Genomic DNA, 26,425 nt, shown 5'->3' on the forward strand with positions numbered 1-26,425 from the left:
TGATGCAGAAAATGTAATACAAGTTAAAAGGTATATTCAAGTTTATCCTACTATTACATATGCATTTTTTGAAACCAGGCCTCCTGACTTCAAATTTCATTTTCTTTTTATGTCACTTCATTAAAGATTGAAATGACAGGAGAAATACTATGCCTGTTTCTAATGTGTTTTGCTCTAGCTTTCCCTTCCCTTTCTCTGCTTTCTTTTTCTCTCTCGTTTCCTTCTTGTTTCCTATGGCAAGAGTGTTCAGGGTTTTGATGGGTAAGATATAACATTGGTAGACATGCATAAGGTCAGGTTTCAGAGTACCTATACATTTGTAGGTCAACCAGGGTTTGTTATTTATAATTCACTTGGTGTATTGTTTTTGTTCATTCATCATGTTAAGAATGAGGCTTCTTCAGGTCATTTTTGAACTATAAAGCAAGTGAGGTATTGCTGCTCTGGGGTAGAAGCACAGTGCTATGAATTTAAGACTGTTTCTTACTTTAACTTACATTAGTCAGTATATGAGCCATTTGGAATAAAAACAAATATTGCACATTTGTGGCAACTCAGTTTATTCACAAAATACACACTGCTGCTTTAAATCCGTGTGTCATTTCGAGAGTCTGGGAAGGCATTTGCATTTTTCTATTATGTTCATTTCTCTATTCAGTTTCATTTAGTTTAGGGTTTAGAGAATATGTTAACTTTTTTTTTTTCCTTCTTGTCTCCTAAAACTTCTCTAACTCTATAAAATTTTCTGTAACTCTATAAAATTTGTTGGATTTGTGAGTGAAATTTCATTCTATGAAATGTAGAACTCTGACAAATGAAAATTCTATTTTTATTTAAAAGTAGAATTTTATTAAAAATTTTATGGTTTTATTTAAACTTTCTGTTGCAGATAATTTCATTGAATTCATTTGTGAAATTGGAAATAGTTCACCTAGGAAACAATATTAACTACATATTGTTGAAATAATTTACAAAGCATAAGGAATAGATTTCATGGATAAAGTTTATAAGTCAAATGTTCAACTACTTTTCAATAGAAGCAGTTAAAATATATGCAGTTTATATAGTGTAATTTTCAATCTTAAGTTTTATTTTCATTTTAAACATGAGCACAGTTAGCCACAAGATTATATCATCCTTTCAGTAACTAGTTTGAAAGCTATTAACTTAATGAGCATTGATTATTGAAGGGAGATTACTTTTATTTTTAATAGTAATTTTGGATAGGATGAAAAATGTATTACCTCTATTATTCTTTATTACAGGATGCTGTTTGCTTCCTATATAACTCTCCATGTAAAATAATGAATTTATTGATTTATTATAATTATTTCTCCGCTACAGTATTACCCAATATGTAGAACAACTTATTAGTTAGTAATTTGTTAATATTTGTCCTATGAATTTTGAAGGAAGATTCTTGAAAATGATCTTACTATGTATAGGATCCCAGGCCATCTTGTCTTATCTTTTTTTTTTTTTTTTTTTTAAAGAGGATGTTTGTAAGTCAGGGATTTATAAGCTAGTAAATTTTATATCATCAGAATTAAAATGTCATCTTTGGGCTCCAACTAAAAATTGTTGATTCATTTAAACAAGCATAAGAAGGTAAAACCTGTCAATGGACTTTTTTCCCCCACCCCGTGGCATTTTTTTTTCCCTATGGAATGCAATGCCAGTAAATAGAAAATACAGTGTGAAGGATGCTGGCAGTGTGTCTTTGAATTTCCTGTGTCTACATCTCCAGCCCACTCCTACCTGGCATGGGTCAGGTCAGGGTGAGAAAGTATTAGGTTGTTGCATTCCATAGTTTTTCTTTTGTGTGATTTGTTCTAACATTTAGAAATAAGTGTTAAATCAACTTGGGGGCAATTACAATTTTATTAACAGTTTTCTGCAAAGTCTTTTAATGTCCCTTAAGAATGTGAGAAATGTTGTTCTAGAAGTTGAGAGAAAACCCCACCTGATCACGTGTCCTAATTATGACTTCATGACCTAAAAAGTTCTTTGTGGACAGACCCTACAGACAGGGCTGGGGCTGTGGAGTCCTTCCAAGGCCAAGCTTTCATTTCACCTGCCTTGTTGTTAAGGGGGTAAAATGTGGTCCAGTACATCATTCATCATTTCAATCAGTTCAGACATTGAAGTGATATTTCTCCAAGTTTCTTTGAAGCAAAGAATCATAAGCAAGCCAAAATTAAATTACAGTGTACCTTTGACATTTGAATTTAATATGTGATACATTGCCTTATCACATGCTACTCCCAAAGGCCAGTGATTCGGAGTCATTTGTGATTTTTGCCTAGGTGTAAATTTCAGTTTCTCACTCTGGGAGGTGGGTGTAGGGCAACAGTTAAGCACCTGACATCCTCTTTCATAGTCAGCCTCATTGCTTACCTTCTGATCTCATTTATAGGAGCTCTGAAGAAGTAGAAAACAAAACAACAACAACAACAATAAAATACCCCTTTGCCATATTTCATGAAATAAAACAGTAAAAATCAGGTCTGCTGTTAGCTAATGAGAGTTTTTCATGTCTAAATATTTTCTGTATGTCTCTTGTTTATTGTGTCTTTACAATTTTTATCTCCTGGAAAGGCATGCTTTTGATGAAAAAAAAATATATGCAATATGGTCATAAGGCTTCACAGAAGTATTTGCTCTTTAAAAGTGTAGTTGCCAAACAACTTCAGTTCTGGTCTTCTTTTAAATATTTGCCATATACTAAGAAATAAATCGCTCAATAAGGCTTTGGGTTTCAAGAGGCATTAATATGTCTCTGTATTTTAATGTTTCAGATTGTTTTCTAATCAGAGCACACTCTTCTCTCCTAGAACCACCAAGACCCATTGCTCCTCCCCAGCTACTTGGCGTTGGGCCTACATATTTGTTGATTCAACTGAATGCCAATTCAATCATTGGAGATGGTCCCATTATCCTGAAAGAAGTGGAATATCGAATGACATCAGGATCCTGGACAGAAACCCATGCAGTCAATGCTCCAACTTATAAATTGTGGCATTTAGATCCAGATACTGAATATGAGATTCGAGTACTACTTACAAGACCTGGGGAAGGTGGAACAGGACTTCCAGGACCTCCGTTAATCACCAGAACCAAATGTGCAGGTAAGACTGAATAGTGGGTATTCTACCTGTGAAGGAATCTAGCATGAGATATCTAACACAAATGCAATATTTAATGATCTAATTACTTGATATATAATATCACACTATTCTAAGAAGTCCAGTGAACTAGGTGGTTACATACCTTGACTATGTCATATTTGGCTGACATAAAAGCAATGTATGTGCTTCCTTATTATTATCCTAATTTTGTTTTGAATCTAGAGTCTTGCTTGATCATTTTGGTGAACCTTCTGTATATGTAGTCCAATAATTTCTGATAGCTGTGGATGAAAGTATTAGTGAGAGAGGAAGACCTTTCTAGTTCAAGCAAATGCTTATATCTTTTTTATCACATAGACATGGTCTTCCTCAATAATATTATATTCAGCCTAGAGGCCATATCATATAGTATGGATAATGCTTTGAAAAATAACTGTTCTATTCACAATATCCTATTGCTGAGAATTAGCTCAGCAGTCTGATCCTCATCTCTCAAAAACAGAAAGGTTTCCTTTTATGTTTGTTATTATTCTCCCCATGTTTGAAACAGACTGGTGAAAATAATAGTATGTGGAAAAAAAAACCATAAAGAATAATAAGTGAAATAAAATAATATGTAATCATATATCCTAATATCTTATTACACTGTTTTTATAGTGGAAGAATTTTTAGCTATTAAAAGCCACTAAAAATTTAATAATCTAAGTGATTTGAGTGCATTTTTCATGCCCTACATATTTTATTGTTCAAAATGGTTTAATTTGTAGTTTAAAGAGGCATTTTATATCCATCATGCATTATGTTGAAATACAGAGTTAGCACATGAATGTATGTATCCTTAACATCTAATGAGTTTATAAAAATTGAATTCCTAAACTGAGAATCTATGAAAATGTTTATATAATGTCTTTTATTTCTTGAACATCTATAATATTATAGAGCTACTCACCAAGAATATTAATCTACAAGAAAGCAAAATCCATAAAATATTCATATATATTTTTAAATTTAGCTACATTTTTATATATTACTTGAAACTATGTAAAGATGTTTATTAATTGAAAATACCTGGTCAACCATTAGTTTGAGATTTAGAGACTAGAGAGTTCCCTAATTTGTGATTGATCTCACACTTCCCTCTGATGTTTGCAAAGCAGCTTTACCTAGAAGAGGCTGGGTGGTCTCCATGATTCAGCCTAAATCTGATAATTGACTTTTACATAGTCTATAGAGGTACATCCTTCATGTTATAAATTACACTTATAGTACTAGATAAACTTTTTCAAGGAGAAGCAAGTGAAACCCCACCACCTAGTCACAGAAGTCATTAAAAGAGGAAACAGTATGGAAACTGAAAAGTACTTCACTATTCCAAATTTAATGTGCTGACAATGAAATAGGGAACAAAAGAGTCTGGTTTACTGAGGGCATCATCTATGTGCTTTCTAATAAAATTGCCTTTTTACTGCACTTAGTCTTCATAATGGATATACAAATTATACCAACCAATGATAATTGACTGTTCCGTGGTTTTCCTCTTGACTTCTTTTACCCATGCTTGTTAATCATCTGCTTTCTTGTCCTTTATTTTGAACAAAATGTCTTTAAAAATGAGCAGTGTATGTTAGTATAGTATAGTTTTTGTTTAAACTAGGAATTATTGTAAATTGGCCTTTGGTATGAGAGCTGCAGAGATTGCAGGTAAATCAGGCTGTGTTTTAAAGTTCGCTGTTCTCTATTAGGTGAATGACAGCACTATGTTAATGAACGTTGATTTATCCCTGTTCAATGCATATGTTCAGAGTGTGCATTGAACTGTAATAAGTAAAAAAAAAAATGACTGCAAATTGATTTGAGGTACTTTATTCTGAGAATAGCCTCATCTGTGTGGGAGAGAATAAAGTAAAATTATCTTCCATGCCATAGCCACTTCCTAACTTAGAAAGTGCCTTGACACTTTGGAACCATATTGGTCTTTTTATCTGATTCTTTGGGGAAAGTTTTGTCTGTGTACTTTTTATAGAATTAAGTGGTATTAGGCTCAATCACTTGTCATTTTACTTCCAACTATAGAAATTTTATTTATAAAACCATGTTTTACATGTGATGAATCTTTGTCACATGTGTTTATTATTGTTAATTAATGTCTTCACAAGGTGTGCCTGATGCAGGATATTGCAGGGGGGTGGGGGGGTGGTAAGTGCTACAGACTAGATTTTCAAGTGCATTGTAGATTTGAGAGAAGCCATGGTTACCAAATTCATTAGGAAAGTCTACTAATCTTGCTCTAAAATTAGAATAGGAGGTAAAGCTCGTGGAAGCATATGCGGTAATGATTTTTAAACAATTTTTGAAAACCAGAAGTTGAATATACTTGACAAACATTGTGTAACAAATATAAAGTCGGTATTAAAGTATGATGTCCATCTGTTTCCACTCTTTAAGATCCAATTTCCCTTCAATTTAATGTAACTTAGACTTCATAGTGACACCATTGTCCTCAGCCTCGGATTCCATATCAACAAAATAGAAGGCAACTTATGCTAACTCTGATATTAGCTGATATTTGATAGTGATTTCAAAAGTTGAATATTTCTTCATAATCAGGGGAAATGATCCTTTTGAGATCCCAAACATAATCTTTGGAGAAAATTGCCATCTAATTCTATTAAATTGTTCATGCCCTAGTTTCCACTGTTTCTATAAGAGACACTGAGTACTAGATGTACAGTTCATCTGGTTTTACTTAGACCTGGGTGTATTCACCTTGTAATGGCTGAGTTTTAATATTAATATCATCTACTTGAATAAATGTTGATTATTTTGTAGCCATGCGTGTTAATAGCATGCATGTTAGATCATCGGGAAACCTTAAAGATAAGTATAAATACTTAGCTATATATGTGAAATCATTTTCACATGGATTCTTTGTGAGTTACAGAGAGTGATGGCTACTTGCAGAAATTCTTCTATCATTTTTTTTACTGTATCACAGAGGAATGATATTTGTCATTTTCTAAGTACCAAAGAATAACTTAGTTATTATCATTGTCACAATACCATTTTAATGCACATAATTCATTAATACTTTATTTTAGGAAACAGTAAATGACTTATTGCTTGGAAGAAATCCATCAATAGATATTTTTTTCTAGAAAATCAGTTTAAAGATTTTACTTATGCGTATAATGGATAAAATATTATTTACTTTTGTATTTGTTAAATTTAGGACTTGGGGAGAAAAACAACATAGTTGATACTTGTTCATTATATTTTAATACCTTTACATAGTTGGGAAAACTACAGGGCAGCCTGGCCTCAAACCCATTATCAGTACTTTAAAAGCCTTAATTATTTTCCTTCTTACCCCAACACAGGTAATTTCCCTCCCTCGTAATAGTATGGAATAAAAAATTAAAAGGACAGCAGGTAAAATCCAGAAGACACATACCTTTTAAAAAATAGCTTCTGCAAGTCAACCTAGTTCCCAAAGAAAGCATAGTTTAATGTTTGCAGCTTCCTATTTATTGAGAGCACAGTGGATTGGTGCTTAACAATCAAATATATGCTGTGCTTAAATACTTGAAACAGTTTTTTTAAGAAGTATAAAAAAGTGTTTTTGTCCTTCTCTGATAATGTCCTGCCTGGTTGCCAAAGCTATTTTTTGTTTACTTTCTAAAGTACATTAAAATCATTTAGTAAGTGCAATTACTTGCTTCAGGGTCTCTCAAGTTAGGAGAGGTGGTAATTATAGCCTCTGGTGGCTCAGGCCACCTACGCCTGCCTCAGACTTCCCTATGAACCTGAGGGGTATTATTATTTTGCTGTTAGTTTACAGCCTGACCCATGTTGTTGTTCACATAATGCTTCTTCAGGCTTTTTATACATCTTAAAAAAATGGCATAAATGTGAAGTTGTCTTAAATGGGAAGTAATTCAAAAACTCCATTGAACCATCGGAGAAAGTATGCTTGCTTTTTTACTGTGTTTGTTTCCTCTGGGTACACCATCTGGTATAGAAGCTAAGAAAATACAGTTTCTCTTTCTCTTATTAAAGGGAAATAAAATATGCCATCATCAGGAATTGTCTGCATTGCATACTTTGGCAATTGCACGTTAAAATTGCTCTTTTAAATTGCCTTCTGCTTCTGGGTAGCCTATTGTGGAACTGCTTTATGATTAACTGACATTTTAGCAGCATCTCCCTCATAGGGAAGGTCAATAGTTCAGAGTGTCCAGAATGTAATATATTTACGCAGTTGGGAAAACTACTCTCTACTCTTATATTGAAGTTCAATGCTCTTGGCAGATTTTAGTTGAAACATGTAGGTCTATGAAGCAGTGAAAAGGAAAGTGTCTTCTTTTAAATGTAAACATTTACTAAAACTGCGTTTTTTTCTGTCCTAAATCCAAAATGGAAGGTTAAAAAAAAAAACAGAATAATATTTAGATATTCACCAAAAACTACAAAATGTGTGACTGAATTTTGGCCTTTTGACTATATCTTCATTAGCAACATGGTAGTCATCAATCATAAAAACTAGTTATCCATTGAAATTCTGCCTAGAGTTTAAAACAAAATGAACAGCTTTTGTAAGAATCAGTTTATAGGATAAGGATGACTTACAACTTGATTTATACTGAAGGATTATATCAGTGCTTTAAAATGTATTAACTTATATGTAATCATATGTGTGTACAATTTTGGTTTTGTTTTGCGGTGCTGGGAATTGAACCCAGGGCCTCACTCAGGCTAGGCAAATGATTTACCACAGAGCCTTATTATTGCTTTTGAGCAAGAATTTTAAAAAGCAATACTACTATTATTGAAGTCAGGACAACTAGAAATAAAAATCCATAAGTAACAGAATACAGTTGTTTAACATTCTTAAAAATCTAAGAGTAAAATCGTAGTTTAGGTTTCTTTCCTTTTTTAGTAAGTAATAACCTGATTTTATTTTTCAGATTGTGTAGAGAATATCTCGGTTTGAAAAAAAACATTTGTTTATTCAGAAACCCTTTTCTTGGCCTCTTTCTTTGTTAGTAGTAATGGTTTAAGTGCCAGGTCTCCAGTGTTAACACATGCAATGCCTTGACTGTAAGGCCTACTGGTCACCAGAGACAGACATAAACAAAATAAAAGGCAAGGAGATGTGAATAGAATTCAAAACAGAGAGAACAGCATGTTTACTCTAGTTTTAAACATTGCTGATAATTTTGGGGCTCTGAAAATAGATGGATTCTGTGGATCTTGGGCTCACTCTGGGCTTGTGGTTGAATTGAGGATGGCAGGAAGCCTGCAGCTTGGTCTCCTATGATTGATCTGTTATTCAGTTGTTTTTAGGAAAGTGACTCATGTTACCAGGTTTGCTTTTAGAGAGTTCATTCCACCTCTGTGAAAGATAGGATAGATCTAAGGAAGGACTGGAGACAGAGAAAATGAAAACATAAATATAGATAGATATTGCTAATAATCACTGTACTGCATCTTTCATTTTAGATGAGAAATAGGAATTCTGTAAATTCTGGGAAAATGTTATACTTCCTACTAATCAAAATTTTTCTTTCAATAAATATATTTTAAAGATATAAGAATGAGAGCGAGCCTGAATTATACTGTAATTGACATGTGTACATTCTGCTAAGGCTCTATAAATCTAGAGGCTCCCAGCATAAGAAAGTTAAGAGACTATGAAATCATGTTGCCTACTATCTTTTTACATTTTCAACTCAGGAGCAGGACATAGAGTTAATCATGCATCTCAGTTCCTGGAACATCTCAGTATAGGTGATATATTAAGTAAAAATGTAATTACCTTTACTAACTAGAGTTGGGTTGTTTTCAGTTTAAATTTCTCTCATCTGACTTACATTTGTTGATGAAAAGCATTTGGTAACCAGTGAAAATGACACTATATTTATTTATCCTTAGTACTTTACCACATGTTGAGTCTGTTAATGGTATCATTAAGTACTCTTTTCATTGGCTTCATTGTTTTTATTGAATTTTGCATACTGCAATCAAGCTGACAGGTGGAAATGATTTGAATAACACCATCCATCTCATGCTATGTCCTTAATTTCCCTCAAGTCCTAAGAATTTTATTTAATATCAGGAAATGGAAATGTTATTAAAAGTAAAATGCTGAATTAACCATGTCTTGAATGATAACAACATAGAAGTGTAAAAAGGATCTAAGTAGAATAAGAAAGCTATGGATCCTGACATGAAAACTTGTCCAAGAGCCCCCAGCCTGTGAGCTTCTGCCTTTCCTTCAATGGTGCCACACTGGTCACAATGGTATATAGACTTGTTCCTTATTTTATTCTTTTATAAGCAGGGAAGAAACTACCTCTGCCTTCCATTGCCACTATATTTACTTCCTTTTTTTTTTTGAATTGCTATAGACATCTTTGTTTTGGAATAAGAAAGAAAAGTAAACAGTATTGGCAGGGGGGTGGGGAGGGTGGGGGTGGCTTTTGAGCAAGCTTGGCAGGGAGGAGGACAGATAAATTATCATGGGGACTGAACTCATATTCAGTCCCAACCTATTTATTATAATTAGCATTTGGGGTGAGTGTTGGTCACTAGGTGCAATTTCTTGATGGAAAAGAAATGCCATTATATGCATGTATCTCATTATTTTCATCTTTTAATTTGACTCTTAACCTAAGTGTGAACATGGGAGCATGAAAGTAAGAATGCACTTTCAAGTCTTTGCTGTCTTACTACAAGATAGGGCATTTTTGTAGCTAATAATTGCTGTAGGCATGACTCCTCCATCTTTTTTTTTTCCTCTCCAACAATCTTTATGTAAACTGCAAAAGAGAAAAAAAAGCATATGAAAAAGAAAGAGATAATGAGCATATTCCAATCTGGAATTGTACATGTTATATTGTACTTCATGAACTCAGTAAAAAATGCACTTCAAATGGTAGGAATTCATGCCTTTCATGTCACCCTAGGCAAAACCTGTGCAAATTCAGCTGTCACTACATATGATGTGGCCTAGAAATCATTGAGTGATGTCCATTTTAATTGTCTCAGCTAAATCATCTCAGAAAGTTGAGTTTAAATAATCCATCTTTTTTTGACTATGTCATTATTTTCCACCCCATGTACTATCTCTCCACAACAAAAGAATATTAAGCAATCAAAAAATGATTTATATTTACCTATTAAATTACTTTAAACAGATACTATGTTCTGTCTTGTTATATTGCACTCAATATACTAAAGATCATATTTTTATACTAATGTTACTCATGAACATGAACTAGATTCCCAAAAGAGGGCAAATATATGTCATTTATTTTGTCAATTTTATGCCATCTTAATAATTATATTCCTGGGCAATACTTAAGCATGTCTCCTTTTGTATATATTCTATATCTCTCTTATAGTGAATTCTGTACTTTATTTGTGAGCACTGTGTAGGTGTCTGATAGCTAAAAGAAATCAACTCTACTCTGCTTAGATAGACAAAATGTCAAAATGTCACAGGGATGCACTGACTACCCCTACACTTGGAGGGTCCTTGCTGGAATTCTCAGGTTCTATAAAGACTTCATGGAATCCAAAAACCCAGGTTGTTTTGTAAATTATTTGGAATACAACAATTTAACAAATTTTGTAAATAGTATTTTTAAAAACCACTCATGATACTATAACATTTATATAACTGTCATCATTTTTGTGAAGGCATGATTATTATTATTTTTTTTTTATTTTACTGTGGTGATTTTGTTAGTTGTAAGTGTAAGATATATGCAATTTTACTTCTGTTTATTTGGTTTGCCATTTTCTCATCTCACCCCTCATGGTTGGCTGGTTTGTTTTGGTGCTGGAATTGAATCCAGAGACACTTTCCCACTGAGCCACATCCCTAACTTCTATTGAGACAGGGTGTCAATAAATTGCTTAGGGCCTCACTAAGTCTGAGGCTGGCCTTGAACTTGTAATCTTCCTGCTTCAGCCTCCACAGATGCTGGGATTACAGTCATGTGCCACCATGCCAGGCTACCTCCAATGTTTTTACAGGACATTCACTCATCCTTAATGCCTGCTTAATATTCTACTGGATGTAAGTGCTTGAATTGATTTCACTATTGTTCTGTCACTGACAGTTTGAAATAACTGGCCATTGTACATGTTTCAGTGAGGACCTCACATGTATCTTTCTTTCTTCATGATTAAAAAGTTCTTGACATGCACTGTTCACTTAGTTTCTATAAGTATTAAAACATTCCTGCTACCAGCAATTCTATGTATGTAGTCAAACAATTTTAGTAGGAGAATATATTGTATAATTAATCAAGTCCAACTCCCGTATTAATCGCCACTCTGGGCACTTGGACACAATAGTGAAATGACTTGATCATTATCAAATAGTTGCTTGATAAGAAAGTGAAGAATATCCTTTACATTGCTTTTTCTTGTTTTCTTTCACAAATCACCTGTGTGCCAGGCATTATTGAGACTGCTAGGTATTCTGGAATGGAGACTCTGACTTCTAGACACTCACAGTACAGGGCACCATGACCTTAGTACCTCACATGTGTGTGTCTGGCATTAGTGCAAGCTCCTAAATACAAATCAGGGCTCCCTGAGTGCATTTCTGTGCTGAGTTACCTCTATAAGTTCAAGATAGATATATAGGTAAATAATTCAACCAATGAAAATCTGAAGGAATTATGTAGTGAACACTCATATATTCCCCTCTATAATGTACCTTTTGTTGTATATGTGATATTCCATTTTTATACACCTATTCATCTTCATATTAATCTATTGGCATCTTAGTTTCTTAATAAATGAAAATATTTTATTCAAGGAAGTGATCTTTTTAAGGAATGAGTTACTTGAATTTTTTTATTACATTGTTTAGAATGATTTGTTGTTTTTTTTTTTTTTTTTTTTTTTTTTAGAAATCTTTCTCCAGTGCTAGTGTAGGAAAAGGACTGAAAGGAGATTTCAGCGAGATTAGAAGTCTGCTACTTCAGTCTAAGCAAAAATTGATCAGTGCCTGAACTGAGGCAGTGGAGATAAGAATTCCAATGAGGAGGCAGGGTTGAAAGAGATTTGAGAGGTACTATCAGTACAATTTAGTGACACATTGGAAGGGAATTCTGGCTTTGGAAATTAAGGTTTAGCGATCGGTTTTAACTTGAAAGTAAAACAGTGGGGGAAAGTCTTAGAAGGAAGATTTCTGTGTTTATATTGAGAAATGAGATCGTGTGTAGGCAATTATAGCCCTGGGTCTATGGTTCAATAGAGAGGGCAGAGAGCAGGGCATACAGATTTGAGTGCCTTCAGCATTTCATTTCTGGTGTGAGTCATGGGTGTGCTATTTTTCCCCTGAATTGGATATTAAAGTAAATTTCTTTCAATGACACTATCAGAAATTATACTCTTTTTTTTCCCAGTAGAAACTATACTGTAGACATTATTATTTTATTGCATGAACTATTAAGGCAGAAACTTTTAATGATATAACCATAACTTAAAAATATATAGCTGTGATTTTGTGTTTAAAAATTGTTAAGCATGTTTACTCCCTCCCCCCATTGGCAGCAGGGAGTGGCTGCTTAATCACTGAGTCACATCCCAGCCCTTTTTATATTTTATTTAAAGACAGGGTCTCACTAAGTTGCTTCCCTAAGCTAAATTGCTGGGGCTGGCTTTGAACTTGTGATCCTCCTCCCTCAGCCTCCAGAGTTGCTGGGATTATAGGTGTGTGCCACCATGCCCAACCAATTAATGACATACATAGGTATATTTTATGAGTTCCCCCAAACCTCAAATGGGCAGCTTGGAGCATTGTGCTAAGAACAAAATCAACATATGGTTCAGTGCTGGTTTTCATAATCAGTACTCAGCATACATGCAAATAAGCTAATGTGGTTGGGTTTATCTCTATCTTCTTTCTAGTATTGCTCTTTTACCTCTCATTGTCCTTCTTCTGAAAGATTCAAGGGGTCCTTTTACCCCACTTATGCCCTTTAGGAAGGGCTTGAGCATATGAATCAAGGATTAAGAGTAGCACTGGTGTGTGATTTTCATTCTTTGGAATACTGGTACAGGACACACAATGTTGCATTGATACCTCACTAGAATATTCAATCATAACAATTTTTTTTCAACTTTGTATCAAAGTCTACACTGGAGTGCTTTGATTAAAAAATATAATAATTAATCTGATTCTTTAAAGCCATAAATCAGAGGCCTCTAGGACAGACCTAAATACTTAGACTTTCCTAAATATTTAGACTTTCCAAAAATTTCCACTAAAATAGGGGAAATAAAATACCTATTTCAATTTTGGTGAAGAGCAGAAATAAGTGTTTTCTTCTCAGTCAGTTTTTAGTGAAATTCTTATAAAATAAAAAGTAGGTCAGCAAGACAAAATTATTTTATTCTAAGAACAGCAGTAAAATATCATCTTAAGGAAATGACTCTATAGTTGCCTATTATTAAAAAGGAAAAGTGGGGAGAATTTCTAGTGATTCATTTCTTGAACAGTCCTAGTCTTAATATAATGGTAATTATATTGAATAAGTAATTTGATTTTCACTTTCTTAGCTGACCTTTTTTTTCCTCTCCATTACAACATTTACAATTTTTGCAAACAACTAATAAGCCTTTTCTAAAACTATAGTCAAATATATTTGTATTAGTGAGCTTTTTGTTACTGTAACAAATACAAGAGATAATCAATTTAAGAAAAGTAGTTAATTTTAACTCTGTTTTAGAGATTTCAGTCTGTGATTGAATGGACAGGGTTGTTGGCCGGGAATTGAAAAAGAGGAAGATGAAGAGACTGAGGTCCTACAGTACCCTTTGAGGGCATGCCCCAAATGACTTAAAGACTTCTCAATAGGAATTGACTCTTTTTGTTGTGGTGGTTGTTGTTCCTGAGAGTTATACAACATTAGATTGTATTTTGACATATTATACATGCCTGGATGCATAATATGTCCCATTTTTGTGGTTGTATAAGATGTAGAGTTAACAGTAGTCTCATATGTGAATGTAGGAAAGTTATGTCTGATTCATTCTATAGTCTCTTAAAGGTTTCACCACTTGGTGCCACACTCAGGATCAAGCTTTTACCACAAAAGTCTTTGGGAACTACTTACGATCCCAAGTATAGTGATACATTAAATTTGGTTTATCAATCCTTCTATAATCTTTTAAGATAATGAATTATATCACTGCTATTATGAAACTTGCTATGAGGTAAAAAAAAATCTGTAACTCTGCTAAGCTCGTGGAACTATGTTTTTGACAGAAGCATGTATACATCCATGAATATTGTTAAAAATGGACTGATAGTATTTTTCTCCATTTTCACATCAAAAATTGTTCTAATGAAGAAATTAATTCAGAATAAGAAATATTCTTCTAAAAATCAAGAGGGTATAATTATAGTCTTTATAAAAATCATTGAAGCCTATGAATAATAGAGAAATAAACATGTGTCTGCCTACAGAAGAACAATGAAACAGAGCTGTTCCTATATTATAAACTGTGCATAATATTTAATTTTTACAGAACTAGCCAAGCATTTGTTATATTATGATTTTTAGCACGGGTTATTGCATATGTCTTCATTTAAAAATATATTCTTGTCTTGGACAGGTGGCATTTAAGGATTTAGGAGTGAGAAATGGTTTGGCAGTATAACAAGGCATATTACAAGAGCCTTCCTTGAAAGGAAAGAGAGAGAGTTAGACATTTTCCATTACTACCTACTGTTAAGGTGCTCACATTATCCCCTAAACAACCTCATGCTTGTGGCAATAATCATGCAGTATCATTTTTTGTACTAATATGAAAGTGCAATTCAATCTTTTTGACAAATACTACATCACTTCTGGCTGGAAAATTCTTTGTCGCTCAAACCAAGTTCCAGTGTAAATAGGTTGTAACATTCTGGCTGAAATGACTTTGATTATTTGTATTGAGAAAAGTAACATTTTACTTGAGATGTTACTTTTTCTTTGCATTTCTTTCTCTTTTCCCTCCCCCAACCTGCCTTCACTCCTTCCCTGAGTTCAGATTCCTTCTATTTATTTGTTCCTGTATAGATAAACCACATCAGTACACTCAAGATATGTCTTATGGTGAAACTGAAGGAAAATTTCCATGGAAATATGCATTTGCTTGTTTATTATTTTCTCTATTGTGTATTTGCATGTGTGTCCACACATACCCGTACAAACATTTAAATGATTTTGCAGTATTATTTTACTTTGTTACTGGGACTCTATTTCTAAAAGAAGTGATTGTAGAGTGTCTACAACATGAGCTTTATTAAAGTCATTTATAATCCGTGGTTTGGTGTGAAATATGAACCTTCTTTTTGTCTTGAAGATTTTCTACTTGGGAGTTTTTACTCATAAAAGGCCCTATGCAGTCATGCAGGGCTTGGGGCTAGTTGGATTTTTAAGTTTTCCTTCTTAGTAAAAACATCTGAAACTTTCATAAAGAAGAAATGAAAGGTAACAAAATTGCTACTTTATTTTTTTATTGGTTGTTTAAAACATTACATAACTCATGACATATCATCTTTCATACATTTGATTCAAGTGGGTTATGAACTCCCATTTTTACCCCAAATACAAGTTGCCGAATCACATCAGTTTCACAGCCACATTTTTCCATAATGCCATATTAGTGACTGTTGTATTCTGCTACCTTTCCTATCCCCTACTATCCCCCCTCCCCTTCCCTCCCATCTTCCCTCTCTACCCCATCAGCTGTTGTTCAATTCTCTCCCTTGTTTTTTTTTCCCCTTTCCCCTCACCATCTCTTATATGTAATTATGTGTAACAATGAGGGTCTCCTCCCATTTCCTTACAGTTTCCCTTCTCTCTCCCTTTCCCTCCCACCACTCCTCTCTGTATAATGTTAGTCATTTCCTCATGCTCTTCCTCCCTGCTCTGTTCTTAGTTGCTCTCCTTATATCAAAGAATACATTTGGTATTTGTTTTTTAAGGATTGGCTAGCTTCACTTAGCATAATCTGTTCGAATGCCATCCATTTCCCTGCAAATTCCATGATTTTGTCGTTTTTAGTGCTGCGTAATACTCCATTGTGTATAAATGCCACATTTTTTTTTTTATCCATTCATCTATTGAAGGGCATCTAGGTTGATTCCAGAGTCTAGCTATTGTGAATTGTGCTGCTATGATCATTGATGTGGCAGTATCCCTATAATATGCTCTTTTAAGGTCCTCGGGGAATAGTCCGAGAAGGTCGATAGCTGGGTCAAATGGTGGTTCCATTCCCAGCTTTTCAAGGAATCTCCATACTGCTTTCCATATTGGCTGCACCAATTTGCAGTCCCACCAACAATGTGCAAGTTTACCCTTTTCCCCACATCCTCGCCAGCACTTATTGTTGTTTGACTTCATAATGGCTGCCATTCTTACTGGAGTGAGATGGTATCTTAGGGTGGTTTTGATTTGCATTTCTCTGACTGCTAGAGATGGTGAGCATTTTTCCATGTACTTATTGATTGATTGTATGTCCTCCTCTGAGAAGTGTCTGTTCAGGTCCTTGGTCCATTTGTTGATTGGGTTATTTGTTATCTTATTGTTTAATTTTTTGAGTTCTTTGTATATTCTGGGTATTAGGGCTCTATCTGAAGTGTGGGGAGGAAAAATTTGTTCCCAGGATATCAGTTCCCTATTTACCTCTCTTATTATTTCTCTTGCTGAGAAAAAACTTTTTAGTTTGAGTAAGTCCCATTTGTTTATTCTTGTATTTAACTCTTGGGCTATGGGCGTCCTATTAAGGAATTTGGAGCCCGACCCCACAATATGTAGATCGGAGCCAACTTTTTCTTCTATCAGGCGCAGAGTCTCTGATTTGATATCAAGCTCTTTGATCCATTTTGAGTTAACTTTTGTGCATGGCGAGAGAAAGGGGTTCAGCTTCATTTTGTTGCATATGGATTTCCAGTTTTCCCAGCACCATTTGTTGAAGATGCTATCCTTCCTCCATTGCATGTTTTTAGCCCCTTTATCAAATATAAGAAAGTTGTAATTTTGTGGATTGGTCTCTGTGTCCTCTATTCTGTACCATCGGTCCACCTGCCTGTTTTGGTACCAGTACCATGCTGTTTTTGTTACTATTGCTTTGTAGTACAGTTTGAACTCTGGTATCGCTATACCTCCAGATTCACACTTCCTTCTTAGAATTGCTTTTGCTATTCTGGGTCTTTTGTTTTTCCATATGAATTTCATGATAGCTTTATCTATTTCTACAAGAAATGCCATTGGGATTTTGATTGGCATTGTGTTGAACCTGTAGAGAACTTTGGGTAATATTGCCATTTTGATGTATATATATATATATATATATATATATATATATATATATGTATATATATATTTATGTATATTTATACATACACACACACAGAGGCACATTCTATCACAGTTTTTACCCATTCATCCACTGATGGACACTCATTTTGTTTCCATATCTTTGCTATAGTGAATAATGCTGAAGTGTACATGCAAACCCCTTAGGAGTGTTGATTTAATTTCCTTTGGGTGTATACCCAGAACAGGAATTTCTGGGTCATATGCTAGTTCTATTTTTATGAACTGAGGAGCATCCATACTTTTTTCTATAATGGTTGCACCAATTTACATTTCTACCCACAGTATGCAAGGGTTATTTTTTTCTCCACAAACTTGCCAACGCTTTGGGCTGGTTTTATTTTGAGAAAAATCCTTCTTCACTTTCATTTCTATCAAAATGCATGAAAGAATTAAATTGTTACTTATTTGGGAGATGTCGCAAGATTCACTTCCTCATATTTTTAAGGAGAACACATTTCCATCATTTACTGTTCATCCAAAAGTCTTTTTATTTCAACAACTTAGTTTGAGGGGTTTCACCTCTGAGTTCTATTTTGTTGCCCTGCTTTGAGAATATTGTTTTAGATTACAGTCTTAAAATTTTTCAAAACTGATAATATTTGGCCCAGAATATAATTCAGTTCAATTTTTACTTAATAGTACACCCTTGGGGACCATAAATGCTTTCAGAATTCTTTATTTAATATATAACTCAATAAAGTGCTAGGTCAGGTGCAGTAGATAGGATCAGTTCTAAATTAAGTTTTGGGATACCATTTGAGTATCAGTAATATGTAAGAAAATGAATCATCTATCATGTGATTGGACTATAATGAATAAGTATATCATGATAATTATATGAATTAACTTTATATAATTTCTATTCTGCTTTTAAAACTTACCTTTTAAAATCTTCATAGAAGAGAATTCAAAGTTTGCTTGATAATGCAGTGTATTTAATCATTTTCTAGGAATTATTTCTTTATAGTTGGATTTGTTTTAACTCACCTGTTTGTGCAACCTATAATACTTTTACATAGCAACCAAGTAATACAAAGTGGAATTGAACACTACTTGAGGGAATATGGCCATTTTGGAAATACTGAATTAAAAGTAAAGTCAATACCATAATAAGTCAAATGAAAAAGGATAATAGAAAAACATGTGGAAAAATAATTTAATATGTGCTTTGTATTCAATTTGAAATGAGTTATCATAGATTTTTTTCATGGTAAATATTAACATAATTAGCTTATTAAACTTCTGGCATGGTCAGGCATGGGGATGCCTGCCTGTAAACCTAGCAGCTCTGAAGGCTGAGATGGCAGGATCCTAAGTTCAAAGCCAGCCTCACTAATTCAGAGAGGCCCGAAGCAACTCAGTAAAACCCATCTCTAAATAAAATAGCGGGAGATATGGCTCAGTGTTCTCAGTGGTCAAGTGCCCCTGAGTTCAATCCCCAGTACCCCAAAACAAAACAAATAAAAAAACAAAACAAAAATACTTCTGGCACAACATTTTAAAACATGTATTTTAAGATTATTTCATTTGGTAGAGCTCTTACCAGCAAATGATATGGTAACATGATCTTTACTAATTAATATAAATTATATTTTTCTTGGCTATGTATCTATTCTGAGCCATTTTGATTTTCTAATCAACCAAATTATATCAGTTTGTTGCTGTTGAGATGAGTTTCTTTTACAGTCATGAATAAGGCATAATATGGGCTATATTTCAAGTAAAACATCAGATTTATTCCAGAGTTTTTTTGTTTTTATCATTGCTCCCAGTTTGGGGGGATGTTAATTTTTTTTTTTTTTGTTTGAGAGAGAGACAATTTTTTAATTTTTATTTTTTAATGCACACAACATCTTTATTTTATTTTTATGTGGTGCTGAGGATCAAACCCAGAACCCTGCACATGCTAGGCGAGCGCGTTACCACTTGAGCCATATCCTCAGCCCCAGTGTTAAATATTTTTATTCAGAAGTGTCTATGCTTTTTTGCTGGTAATTTCAAGAGTATATTAATTAAGTGATATTGAGTAACAGAGAACATAATATCAATGCTAAGTTTTCAGAAGAAAAAACAATATTCAAATAACTTATATGTTATTAATCCATGTATTTGTTATTTGCATCCTTCCTAATGTCAAGAATGATTTGAATTTAATAGAATATACAAGATTTAACTGAAGAATAATAAATTGATATGAAAATAAAAAACAATGATTCTAAGGTTTAAAAGAAATTTAGTGGGCAATGAGTATAAAAAATATTGTATGTCATATAATCTTATGTTATTAGAAGATACCATAGATTTATTTCTGAATTTATTAGAACTTAAAGCAAAATCTGTACTAGTTAGTAACTATGGTATTTATTTTACTTAAAAGAAACAGCTAATATTTATCAGTGATATTCTAAAAACTAAGCTCAGTGTTTGACACTGGATTATCTTCTTTAATTGTTGCAGAGGCCCTACAAATTGGTGATGTTGTTAAACTTTCTATTTCCATAAAAAGAATCTCAGAGAAGTGAAATATCCTTCTTGAAGTTACACAGCTTCTAAATGGTTGATAAGGGATGTGAATCCAGATGAGACTCCAAAATCCATGAACTTATCTAGAGAAGTCACAGTTTTTATAAGAAAAAAATGTCTGAAAAATATACTTGTCTTAATTCAGAGGATAAGAAAAAAAAATATATATATATATATATATATATATCTCCTGTGGAGTCCAGGCTTGATTTAAGAATCAAATAGAGAATGTCCAGAGGAAGGTCTGTGATACACATCCTTCAGGCAATCCTCGTGAATCTCTCTTTGCTTTCACTGCTACCAAATTCTTTTGTCTTAAGGCTGTGAACAAATTGAGTTTCCAAAAGGTATATCTCCTATGAGCAGTTTATATTAAAGCTAGGGAGAGGATGTGTTTGTCAGAGTTTTAGTAACTTTGTCCTCATCAAAACTTAAAGAAATACTCTCTAAGAGATTTAGAAATGCCAAAATCATTCAAAATTTTGATAAATATCCAATGTATATTAGTCAGTTTTTTGTCACTCGGACAAAATACTTGAGAAAAAAAAAAACAACTTAAGAAAAAACAAGTTAGAGGAAGAAGGATTTATTTTGGTTTATAGCTTTAGAGATTTCATTCCATGGTCAGCTGGTTCCATTATTTTGAACCTTGTGAATCAGAACATCATGGCAAAGGGATACAATGAATGAGAGATGCTCACTTCATGGCAACCAGGTTAGAGACAGAGAGAGAGGGAGAGGGAGAGAGAGGGAAGGAGGAAGAAGGGGCTGGGGTCAACATATATGCTGCCAGGGTACAAACCTGGTGAGTAATTCCTCCAACTAGGCCCTACCACCTATAGTTTTTACGGCTTTCTGATTACTGAACCAAATTTGAATCCCTCAATGGATTCATCTATGAAAACATAATACATAATGCAATCATAATATAGACATTTCCCCAAATCCCTAATACTGAACATTGCTGCATTGGGGATCAAGATATGAGTCTTTAGAAAACACTTCAAATCATAGCACAATACTACTTCTAAATAGTTTGAAGCATTTTTTATGTATGTTTTTAAAAAATATTTATTTATTTATGTATCTTTAGTTTTAGGTGGACACTTTATTTTGTTTTCATGTGGTGCTGAGGATCGAACCCAGTGCTTCATGCATGCTAGGCAAGCACTCTACCACTGAGCAACAACCCCAACCCTATGTATGTTTTACTTTTCCATCTACTTTTTCCTATTGAACTACAATTGCTTTATTCCATAAACTTTTATGAAAAAGATAGATTAAGTTTTAGTTTCATTAATATTTTATTAATATCTGAACATTCTTTCATAGTGCTTTGTGAAGTTATAATTAATTTTATAACTAATTCTATCTAAGCAGAGATATATTTGAAAATTCGTTTTAGTGAAGGCAATGAGGGGAAAACAATAATTTTATTGGTTATAAAAACTTTAGTCATTTTTTACCTAATATTCTGAACATTTCTGGTCTGCTTTGTATACATTCACATATATATTTATATATACACACACACATTTGTGTATATATATATATATATATATATATATATATATATATATATATACTAATTGTTAGGGCTCTTTAAGTTTCTAATGCACTGATATTTCCAATGCATTATCATTGGTTTGAAAGTTTAAAGCATATGAATAAGGAAAAAGAAGAAAAAAATGTATTAATATATAAAATGGCCTATCTATTTAAATTTTAGATTTTATTTTTTCATGTATTTATCATGTAGAAACATAAATTAAGTTTACTAATTTTGTGTCTAAAATTCTCTATGACTTGCCATTTAGCTTTCATTCTTTTATTGATGAACCTTAAATTATTCCTAGATTCTTCCAAACACAGTAATGTTATTGTGAACATTCCTAATAATATTGCTTTTCTCTAATATTTTTTTAGATGTTGAATGCGGTGCTGAGAACTCAGTGCCTCACACATGCTAGGCAAGTGCTCTACCACTGAGCCACAACCCCAGCCCACATAATGTCTTTTAAAAAACATGTATCTGTCTGGGTGTGGTGGCACACACCTGTAATCCCAGGGGTTCTGGAGGATGAGGCAGGAGGATCACAAGTTCAAAGCCAGCTTCAGCAATAGTGAGGTGCTAAGCAACTAGGTAAGATCCTATCTCTAAATAAAATATAAAATTGGTCTGGGATGTGGCTCAATGGTTGAGTGCCCCTGAGTTCAATATCTGGTACCAAAAGGATATTAAAAAAAGAACACAACACACACACTTATACATACATATATATACACACAATATATAAACATAAAATTAGAATGATAATTCGATATGGTATATCCATTTCACTTTTTATTAGAAATTATGAAACTCTAATCCAAAGTGTCATATTTGTTAATGGTCTCCTCTATTACAGTCCCAATTGCTAAATGTCTTCACTTGAATTTTGTATTGTGAGACTTTAACTCTGGGCAGTATAAGTGTAAAACTGAAATTTGAGTGTACAACTGATTTTATATTCTCAATTATCTTTATTTACCTAATTACTCAAAGTTTTCGTATCTCATTTGCTTACTGGATTTTGATATTTCCTTCATAAGTGAATTCTGCCAAATCAATGTTGATCTTTTCTTTTTTTTATCCTCCACTCTGAACTTTTCGTGTGAAAGTTTAGAAAATCTTCCTTGTCTGAAATGTGTTTCCAAATGTAGAAAAAACTTGAATTTTTCCCAGTTTTTCTTCAGTTAATTTCATTTTTCTATATGTTCTCTGCCATTTTCCAAATGTTCCTGTTCTGTGGCCTTCCTCCCACACCCAACAATTTGTTAAATGTTTTGAATCTTCCCCCAACTCCACCTGTTTTTTTCAAAATTGTGAGCCTTTTTAAAGCTGTATTCATTATATATGTACATTAGCAAACCAGTTTATTTCAGCAAAAAAATAAAAAGTAGAAATTGGCTTAAGACTTAGTACTATATTTCATAATAACTTTTTAAAGATGGAGATATTCATGGTATTGGAGCAGATGCATATTGTTTTTTATCCTAAGTTAGAAAAGTTGGAGATTTACAGGTTGAACAAAATAAACTATAATAGAACAGTTGAGTCAACTTATTAGTAATTTCATATACAAAGCGCACATAAAATAGGAAGCTATTAGTAATCCAATATAACCAGGGGTGAAGGTTTTCTTTTATGAAGAATGTGTCTGAAAATAAGCAGAAGGTTATAACTTCTGAGATCAAGAATTATGGCTCATGCTTTATTGAAGAATACACATTTTTTTCCATGTGTGCTATACCTCTGGATATGAACAATTATTGTGTTAAAGTATTTCCTCTGTCTTTGACTCACCATTAATGTTCCCTTTCAAATAACTTTATATATGAATTTTTATTTTTTTAGTTATATATGGACACAATATCTTTATTTTGTTTATTTATTTTTATGTGATGCTAAGGATCAAGCCCAGTGCCTCACATGTGCAAAGTAGGCGCTCTACCACTGAGCCACAAGTCCAGCCCTATGTATGAATATTTGTGTGTGTGTGTGTGTGTGTGTGTGTGTGTGTGTGAGAGAGAGAGAGAGAGAGAGAGAGAGAGAGAGAGAGAGAGATAGTTTATATAGTAGCTTTAGTGGTAACCACTGGCAGGAAAGACATCAAGTTTCCTGTGGAGTATCCACCAGAAGAAAAGAAGCAACAAGGGATTTGTGTCAAGGGAAGGTGATGGAGGGGACTAGAAAGTACCCCTCTAAAACAGGGAATCTTAAATTGTATGTCCCTGAGTGAATTTAGGCCACTGGAGAACCAGCACATTAAAAAAAGAAAGAAAAAATTTTCTTTCTTCCACTAATCTCTACTTCCAAATTAACATTTCCTTTCTTTGTAACTTGTATGTAAACTTCAATTGTGTTAGTAGTGCCCATGGCTTTGTCTCTAAGAAACATCACTGATTTACATCATGTTATAAATGTTGCAGAGAGCTTGGAAAGACCATTTACCTTATTCTTGTTTGCTTTCAGATTATAGTAGTTACTCAACTTGTTTTTGTTTAATACACTAATAAAGTAATACATTTAGTAATACATTACATATTTAAATTAAAATTTATTGACTTCAATCAATAATCAGTGATTTGGGGTGTCATTTTTTTTTTTTATTTTGTGAATTTTTAAACTTTCCTCCTTTGGGACTAGACCTCAATAGTCTTCCCAAGGGAACCATGACATAAAGTGTAAAATGCATTCTCCAAGAGGTATGCTACTTTAACTTGTTTATAATTTTCTTTCTGTTCCTCCTGTGGCTATACCTCTTCCAATTTGATCTTTCATCAAACACAAAGTTACATAGGAAAACAAGAAACATTTTTTTATGCAGCTATACTTAACTCACAACATAGTCTAATTTATATAGATTAATACATAGCCAATATCATAAGGAAAAGAAGAATTTGTAACTTTTTAAAGGCCATCCCATCCAAAGAGATTCAAAACTTCACAGTGAAGAAAAGGTAGAATGAAACTGCATTATTTTTTTTCCCATTAGTGGGAAAACAAACATATTTTGTTCTAATAAGTGATGGCATAGAAATATAAGAAGTTTCTATTCCTTAATGGTCAGTATTTGTTTTGATAATCTCAGGTAATTTTAAGAGCAGTACTTTAATCAGTGATACATCAGCATCTACAATTTTGCTAATTATGTAGAAAAAAACAGAAAGCAAAAAGTCTGAGTGCTGAAGTCCCATCTCTGTCCTCCCTGGGGATTGGATGGCCATCCCTGAGCAGGGTTTACTACAGACATTGTCAGTATTTGTAGCTTTCTGCAACTTGTTTTAATTCCCAATTTTCACCACTAGTGGATCTCTTCCAGGTAGAGTCAACTGTTAAGTGGGTATGTCTCTTTTCTTTTATTAATTGAGCACATAAAGAGCCATTTGGCTCATTCTTGAGTTGAAATATAGCTTTCACCAAGGATTTGACAATTAATTATCTGTAAATATATTTGGATGTATTGCTTTTGCCTCAGGCTCTTTCTGTGGGTTTGAAAATTTTTAGGACGTTTTTAGGGAGTGTATGACCTATGCCCATGTTCTGGCTTTTCCACTATATATGACACAGTAAACCCTAGAAAAAAAAGCCCAGTTTTTTTTTTTTTTCTTTTTCACAGATGAGAAACCCCCAGAGAAATACAGGGAAGAAAATGAGATAAAATAGAATAAGATTACAGGGAAAAATATAAATTTCAGTTCAATGGTAGTTGTATTATATATCATATATTTTATTCACACTTGTAAGATTTATGTCTTAAAGGATATAAAAAATAGTTTATCAGCTTATAAAATTTGAAACTCTTATAGTCTAACATAAGAGATAAACATCAAAACTAGCATCCTCATTAGGCTGTATAATGGTGTATTGATACTTGCTATTATTTAAATGTCAGCCCAATTTCATTTTTGTAGTGCTGATGTTAACCTTGTAAGCTCTAAATTGTCTGGAAGTTAATGGTCTGTTCTATGAGTTTAATAGTTCTTAGTGAAAGAATATTAGATTATATTATGCAGTTTGATATGTAACTTGATCTCTACCTCATAATCATAAATATGACATACTCTTGGTTGAAATTAGGGACATTTTTTTTTTGCTGCTGCTATCCTCACAATAAGTGAATAATTTTATTTTTTCTTTCTATCTTAATAAATTTATTCATCTGCCCATCCTCACACCCAGGTTTGAAGTGGGAAAAAAAAAGAATGAAAATGAACATATGTTCTAAAGAGTAGTTTTTTTCATAACCAAAATTTGAAAATTATTATATTAAAGTTGATAAATTCTGAAGCATTATGTTCTGTCAAGACCCATATATTCCCTTGTCAGACTTTGGTAGAGTAGTATTTTTTTTTAATTTTATAAGAGGTAAATTTGAATTGAAGCTAATGTGACTGACAAGAGGGAAATAGGAGCAATTGGCTTGCACTAAACAAGTTTGAATGGTTGTTAATGTGAATGACTTTCAGGCAGTGAATGTCAGAGAACAGTAGATTACTTTCTTTACCTCAGGCATTTTTAAGCCATCTCCTATGGTAGGACTGACATAATTTCTCTCTCTCTCTCTCTTGAAACTGGGAAGCAAAGTAATTGGAGTCTGGTAATTTTGGCCTATGGCTGATGAAGATAAATCATAACGAGCTGTGGAATACACACTGACAATTCACATAGGGTTAGTAGAACATGAACGTTCAGTAATGCATTAATCAAATATTGTTTCTTTCTGATTTACATTCAAGAAAGGGTACTCTAAATTGTGAATGCAAGCATCATTTGGTAGTTTTACTGAATTTCATACGCTAAAATTGTTTCCCAAAGTGTAAGCTATTGTGTTC

General features: G+C 33.2%; 1 protein-coding gene across 8 annotated transcripts in view; it reads left to right on the forward strand.

Moving 5' to 3' along the window:
• Ptprk (protein tyrosine phosphatase receptor type K) overlaps positions 1-26,425 on the forward strand; it is a 527,087-nt gene that overhangs the window by 299,743 nt on the left and 200,919 nt on the right. For all 8 annotated transcript variants that reach the window (XM_026380467.2, XM_026380483.2, XM_026380491.2 and 5 more), the window contains exon 7: positions 2,835-3,128. In XM_026380467.2, the coding sequence (XP_026236252.2) occupies positions 2,835-3,128 (294 nt within the window). The remainder of the gene's footprint in view (positions 1-2,834; positions 3,129-26,425) is intronic.

The sequence above is a fragment of the Urocitellus parryii genome, chromosome 8, assembly GCF_045843805.1.
Source record: "Urocitellus parryii isolate mUroPar1 chromosome 8, mUroPar1.hap1, whole genome shotgun sequence".
Lineage (NCBI taxonomy): Eukaryota > Metazoa > Chordata > Mammalia > Rodentia > Sciuridae > Urocitellus > Urocitellus parryii.